At 37.9% G+C, this 7,164-nt stretch overlaps 1 protein-coding gene across 2 annotated transcripts; it reads right to left on the bottom strand.

The window, feature by feature from the left end:
* Positions 1 to 19: 19 nt before the first annotated feature.
* On the bottom strand, positions 20 to 7,117 carry dhrs4 (dehydrogenase/reductase (SDR family) member 4). 2 transcript variants are annotated; one of them, XM_012961652.2, is made up of 9 exons: positions 6,961 to 7,117; positions 6,472 to 6,627; positions 5,511 to 5,688; positions 4,076 to 4,177; positions 3,884 to 3,954; positions 3,447 to 3,498; positions 3,128 to 3,262; positions 2,658 to 2,713; positions 20 to 524 (listed from the first exon to the last, which is right to left on the bottom strand). In XM_012961652.2, exons 2-9 carry the CDS (start codon positions 6,609 to 6,611, stop codon positions 410 to 412), a joined length of 849 nt encoding a protein of 282 aa, XP_012817106.1. In that variant the 5' UTR covers positions 6,612 to 6,627; positions 6,961 to 7,117; the 3' UTR covers positions 20 to 409. The 2 variants fall into 2 exon arrangements, with proteins under 2 accessions (XP_012817106.1, NP_001015784.1); NM_001015784.1 differs by lacking the exon at positions 6,961 to 7,117 and having other exon boundaries at positions 33 to 524; positions 6,472 to 6,566.
* Between the last annotated feature and the right edge of the window lie 47 nt (positions 7,118 to 7,164).

The following is a 7,164-nucleotide window of genomic DNA, read 5'->3' as shown; positions in this document are numbered from 1 at the left end:
TTCAGTAACTGGGCTTGGATTTCACTCACAGATGTGTCAATTTTCTTTATTAAAATTAACTTACCATTAATTTACTTTCGAATAAGCAGATGATAATTTTTTTTATTTAAAAAAAAAACTCTAATTAATAAACGAATGGACAATAGTATAGTTTTCACATGTGCTCAAGGATTGTTTCTTTAAGTTTGTATAATAACTATTGCTGGGCTAAATTTACCCAGCAAAATATCTACTATAAGGAAAGTACTTATATTTTCAGAATAATTTGACTTGCCTAATGTTGACCTCTGTAAAAAGTGAATCTCTCTAGAGAAATGAAATATTTTTAGGATTAGAGGATCAGTAAAGGTTGTGGTAACTAGACAGGACATAATAAAAAATGGGGTTTTGTTACAATCAAAGTTTTTCCTCAAAGACGAGAATGACTCCCTCCTGAAACCACAATGGTCTCCCCAGTGATATATGAGGCGTCAGGGGAGCATAGGAAAGAAACTGCTCCAGCACAGTCGTCAGGCTGCCCAATCCTGTGGAAAGAAACAACTTAGTAGGTTAGTCTCATTAGTAGGACTTTAGGGCTTTACCTTACGTTGTAGGTAATTATAATCTCACATTTAAGCAATTTTTTCATTTTTTGAAATTAATTAAAGGCAACTAAACTATCTGTCACACAGTAAAGATAACTAAAAAAAGAAAACCAAAACATTAGAAACTAGGGGTTTATAACAATTTAATTCTAGGGGTGGTGCAAAACAACAATATACCACAACAACACAACAGAGAGGCTAGAAGAAGTGACTCAAAAAAATAAGAAGAAAGAAATGCCCTATCCAGTAAAACAAGATTGCTCTCTGAGTACTATGCCTCAACCAGTTTTCTCTCATTGCTGTGAGACCTTTAAAGCATGACAATAATAATACATATGATGATTCTACCAGATGAAAGCTCCACGCTGCAAATATGATGCCCGAGGCCAGTAGGACAGGTCTTTCTTATGGCTATGATGCCCTAAGCAGTGGAAAGAACTAGCCTGTATGATGACTGAATTGCTGCATATGACCTAGATCTTAGTGCACTAGGCTCCTGTCCCCTATATTAACATCTCTATTTTTATGCCATAGTGGAAAAATATTTTTGTTCCCTTGCCCACCTATCCATGCAAGAAAAAAAATATGCTCAAAGCTCTAAAATGGTATTAAATAACTTGCCTTGTTTATTAAAAGCTCTTTCTTCTTATATTGTTCAGAAAATGTTAATAAGTTTGTAATAAAGCAAAGAAACTATATTCTAAAAAGTAATGTACAGTACACCATGCATCACAGAAACATGAAGGCAACCACTAGATGGAGCTAAATCCCAATGTTGGCACTTACTTTCTGAGTAAATTCAGACATCACAGAATTATTAAGGTGGCCATACACGGGCCGATTCTGGCTGCTGATCAGCCCGTGCAGGGGCACTAACGACGTGCCTGCCCGAACAACATCTGGCCTGAAATTGGGCAGATATCAATCGGGGACCACATCGGCTTGTTAATGCGGTCCCCGAACCGACTTTGCTTATACCTGTCGTTATAATTCGATCGTTTGGCCCCAAGCCAAAACGACCGAATTAGCCTGGATTCTTCCGATATCGCCCACCCGTAGGTGGGGGATATTGGGAGAAGATCTGCTCGCTTGGGAGCGGATCTGAAGGTGTATGGCCACCTTTAAGCTGGCCATACACGGCAGATCCGCTCGTTTGGCGATGTCGCCAAGCGAGCGGATCTTCACCCGATATCCCCACCTACGGGTGGGCGATATCGGGTAGCAAGTAGGTTAAAAAAAAAATACATTTGCGGACATGGGGCAGTCGGTTCGGGGACCGCATCAACGAGCCGATGCGGTCCCCTATCCGACTGGATTTTCTAACCTGGCCGATCGATAGCTGGCCAATTTCAGTCCAGATATCAGTCGGCCAGGCCCCTCATTTCTGCCCCTACACGGGCCGATAAGCTGCCGAGTCGGTCCAAGGGACCGATATCGGCAGCTTCTATCGGCCCGTGTATGGGGGCCTTTAGTTGACAGAATTTATTTAGGGTCTGGATAGTGGACACAATCATTTTGTAAAGTAAAAGAAAAGATAAGCTTTTGTTTAGTTTATATGTCGTTTTCATCACTGATATTTATACATTTGTTATTATCATAATTTTGGCTGCTTAAGCAACAACTTGTTGATTAAAACCTTTTGGCTGTGTAATTGTTATTACCAATGGCTAGAAAAAAATCCTATGCGTCAAAATTCTAAAATTCTAAAATATCTAAAAAAATAAATTAATAAATGGTATCAGTGAGTGAACATATGATTAAAATAAGTTATACAGTTCCCTTTATCTGGTACATGAATAAACTTGTTTGATGATAAACCCACATATAGACTTCAAAAATTCCCCACTGCCTATACAAAAGTAGTGAAAAAGTCGCCAAATGAGCAGATCTAGGACCGATTTAGCCACCCATCCACACACTGAGCAAAATCCTTATACTTAAAAAGGTTTCCAATATATAGAAATTGGGTTTTATTCTTCCCATTTTTTTAAAAAACATATATTAATTATATTTTATGCATTAACCTAAGTAATGGATAATGCAATTATACATCAGGGTTTCCCTCTTACTCACCTGCTAATACCCAACGTGCTCATTAGATGTTCACATACAGCCTCATTCTTCCAGAGCTGAAAATAGATAACACCTATTAAATTATGGTACAATTATGTCATAAAAACGGAACACCCCATTCTACTTCATCAGTTTTGAAAGAAAAAACTCAAAAGCAGTCCTTTACCAAGTTATATTTGTTATACAGTATGAAAGTTACCTAGAATATTGCTTTCTGACATCTGCATATTGATCAACATGTCTATCCCTTGAGTGTACATTTTATCAAGCCATGCCAATATTAAACATTTACATTTCTTCTGTTACCAAACTAAAACTGGTTGTCATAGCAATGGTCAAATCCAGACAATCTTTAAAGCTTTTGCCACCTGACCTATATCAGACTAAATAAGGCCAGGTGGCAGAGCCTGAGAACTATACCAGGGCATCCCATCCCAACTTAATTTACAAACCCCTTTTATCCTACTCACTGCAGAGCTGAACTTTGTGCGGATGAGCCCAGGTGCAAGACAGTTTACTCGGATATTCAGAGGAGATAATTCCGGGGCCAAGGCTTTAGTAAGTCCAAGTAAGGCAGTCTTACTGACACTGTACGGACCAAGGGACTAAGAGAAAAAAGTCTGAAGATTAAATTTATGAGGTAGGGATCTGAACAAAAAATTAAGATACATACAGGTAATAAACCAAATAGAATTAAATATTTATATAGCAGAAGTAGAAGTATAGTAGGATAGAAAGAAAAGCCCATAAAAAAGTAAATGGAATATAAAACAGAATCAAGCATCTTACTGGAAAGGGTGTGAAACCTGCAACCGATGAGACAATCACAATGCTGCCACCCCTGTGAAGGAATGACAGATTTTTTTTACAGTAGAGATATGTAGTAATAATGAGTGGGCCAGAAATCTTCCAACCTGAACCTAACAACCTAACCCACGACTTCCTGATCTACCCAGTCCTCTTCTACTTTATAAGCCACATATGACCTGACTTCCCAAACAAAGAAATCCTCAGAGGAATCAGCCATCATTGGGGAAGAGTCAGCCCTATTACATCACCAAAGGGAAGGGGCCCTGCCTGAAGTTTGGCCTGACACCAGCTTTAATCTGCACCTGGGGTCCAGGTCACTTACCTGAACTCTAATATATCTATTTTTTTTAATCTTTCCCCATATTGTTCCACTACAGACTTTCATTTTCTCTAATCAAAGCTATTATGCTACTTACCCTCGTTCCTGCATTTTGGGTACAACAAGTTTCACCAACAAGAATGTGGCCTTAACATTTACATCCAGAATCTGAAGGTAAAATAATAGATCATTAGGACAGTGGCTGAGGCAGTAATTACAAAGGTGCAAGGGCAAGGCAAGAGAAAAGATACTTGGAAGGGGACAGTAAAGTAGGGCTACATTGCCTTACCTTATCCCACACCTCCTCATTAGATTCCAAGATACTTCCAGCAAATGGATTTACTGCTGCATTGGAAACCAGAATATCAACTCCTCCAAACCGCTGCACAGCCTGAAGCAAGACAGCATATACCAAAAATTATTAAAAGATTACTATATCCAACAGGTCAAGCTCAGAATCCTTATTTGTTTTTTTTTTTATTATTTATTTATTACTATTGTAAAAGTCTTTCTGTACATTTACTACATCTCTTTGTCTGTTATGTCATTTACAATACATTCCTTTCCACTCATGCTGTCAGTAACGTATTCTATCCTTATACACACTACAGGTATATCTCTTATCCAGAATCCAAAAATTCCAAATTACAGATTTTATAATTCAGTAGGAACAACTGCTAAACTTGCTGATGCTGCACCATGCAAATGTGGCTAGGGTTGACTTTCGAATAAACTAGGTAAAAAAGTGAAATGAAATATCTTGTAAATACTATTCAAACATTATTGTTACTGGTTTGACATGCAAGGGAAAAAACTGATGACAAACTCATGTATCTACTACCACATGTATGTGTGTGCCTTCATCATTTTAAGATCTTTTGAGAAGAGCCATCTATAATTTGATTATTAGATTAGTAGTCTGTATGTTGGACGTATATACCATAATAAAGACACATGAATATTAAAGACAAAAATGTAATGAAAAGTTACAATGCAACTTTCATGGATAAATAGATTGTTTATCTATACAACCAGGATTGTCCATCTAAATTGTCTTATTATTTAGAACCTCACACCGTTAAAGAGGACTTGCCGTACAATTATTTTTAAATATGCTGTTCATTATGAATTTTAGAAATTCAAGGTATTTGATTTTTTTTGTTTGAACATATTATTAAATAAACAAGCATTCAAGTTTATTTGAAATGCGAGTTTATTTGAATTAGAAAAAAATACGAAAATTCACAAACTCGAAAATTGATAAATAAGTCCAAGTGCTATACCCATACCCCTTTTTTATTTTTCCTGTTGGGTTTGTGATTTCTTTGGCAGGATAGTTTAGGAGGCAATTTCCCTTCTTGCTGTACAAATACAGACCGTTTTTCATTTTTTTTTTAAATAGATTATATTTAGAAAATTGGTTTAAAAAACAATATTTATAACATAATAAAATATATATTTTACGCACATAAAATAAACAGCACGCAGATTACACAGCAGTAACAGTGCTGCACAGTCCATCACAAGAATAAATCTAACATAAAGCAGGAATCCACACATCACAGGCCTTATAAAGCATAAAGGGTCAATCAGTTTTCAAATAAGAAAATCTTTATGCTTCATAAGACCTGTGAAGTGCAGATTATTGCTACGTGCTAAAAAAAAATATTTTAATGATAGATCCACTTTAAGGTCATTCTAAAAAGATGTAACATTTCTCTTACTGTCTCTATCAGTCTTTCCCTATCTTCTTTATTTCCAACATGGCAGACAGTTCCTTCCACCTCTATACCCTCCTTGCGCAGATCCTGTACTGCTCTGTCAACATTCTGTTGCTTGCGGCTGCTAAGTAGCACACGGGCTCCATCTTGGCCGAGCCGTCTGGCAATTGCTAAGCCAATCCTAGAATAAGATGGAGCAAAGTATGTAAATATTCTGTTAATAACACAAAATGTGTTTATCAATGGATTAGCTAATGCAAACAAGGTTGAGCATAAAGTATCAACTAAGTATACCTTACAAAATTATAAAGATACATTTTTATTTCATAAAGATACAAAGCACTTATTTAAGTATGTGTAAGTAAATGCCCATGCTTGTGTGTGGACAAACTGTATAAATACAAATGTTTGGCATGAGGGTTGAATGGGCTGATAACATAAAAAAACCACCCATGCAGTACAGTACATAGTCCCTTGTAGGGGAGGGAAACAAACTAATGAGCTCACTCACTTCTGTAAAACCAGATATTAGAAGAGGACAATAACACTTTAATTCAGGAATCCCCAACCTTTCTTACTCGTGAGCCACAGTCAAATGTAAAAAGACTTGGGGAGCAACACAAGCACCATAAAAGATCTTGGAGGTTGCAAATAAGGGACACTATCAGCTTACATGAGGAGTTATTTGGTTGTAAATCTTGTTTTTATTGAACCAAAACTTGCCACCAAGTCAGGAATTCAAAACGAACTACCTGGTTAGGGGGCACTGAGAGCAATATCCAAGGGGTTGGAGAGCAACATGTTGCTCAAGAGTCACTGGTTGGGGATCACTGCTTTAAATGTTAACTGAATTTTAGGGCACAGAAGTTACATGTTGATCAAATTGGTCAATAATGTACATGTGGGGCACAGATACAGGCTGAAGCTGCACACTGTGGAAACGTATGTGTGATATCTTCCTTACCCCTCTGTGGATGCGGTCACAAGAGCCACTTTCCCTTGCAATTTCTTTGGGGTCTGTACACCCCCTGCGCTCTGCATTCTGCAGCACCTTATTCCTGAAGATGGAAAGGAGAGACAGCGGCGAAGGCAGGGGCGAAACATGAGGCAGGATAGTGACCTGTGCACCAGATACAGAAAAGGAGGTGGGGAGTGAGGGGCAAAGTGCACTGTACATTATCAAAAATCATATGTGCGCATCAGTAATGTATTTCTAGTAGCTGTTGTCAAACTCCTGGCACCCTGCATGCTGCCTTTGGCTGTCACATATATTATTTATAAAGCTGTAATTTGCAGGATATTAACACAACAAAACATTTACGTCGTATGTTCCGCACTAACACATCGCCGAGCTCTTAAGGAAGAAGGCAGAGCAAGCTACTGTGGGTGACAATTATCGCTAGTATTCTACTATGCTGTATCACATGTATCGTTTCACACCACACACACTTACACAAAAGTGGAAGATGAGTTTTCCTTTAGTTTTGTCTTCTACGCGTTCCCCAAACAAAAACTAATAAAGTCAATGTCAGTGATTAGAACGAGTTACTTCTGTGCCCTTAGTGCATAACTAAAGCGAGCTCCAACCCATGAGTTCCTCAACACTGTACATGACCCGACCCCCCTCCTTTTATCTCGCAATGGTTTCGTCCAATCA

Source organism: Xenopus tropicalis, chromosome 1, assembly GCF_000004195.4.
Source record: "Xenopus tropicalis strain Nigerian chromosome 1, UCB_Xtro_10.0, whole genome shotgun sequence".
NCBI classification, from domain to species: Eukaryota; Metazoa; Chordata; class Amphibia; order Anura; family Pipidae; genus Xenopus; species Xenopus tropicalis.
Note: the sequence above shows the minus strand (reverse complement) of the source record. Positions and strands in the feature narration are given on the sequence as shown.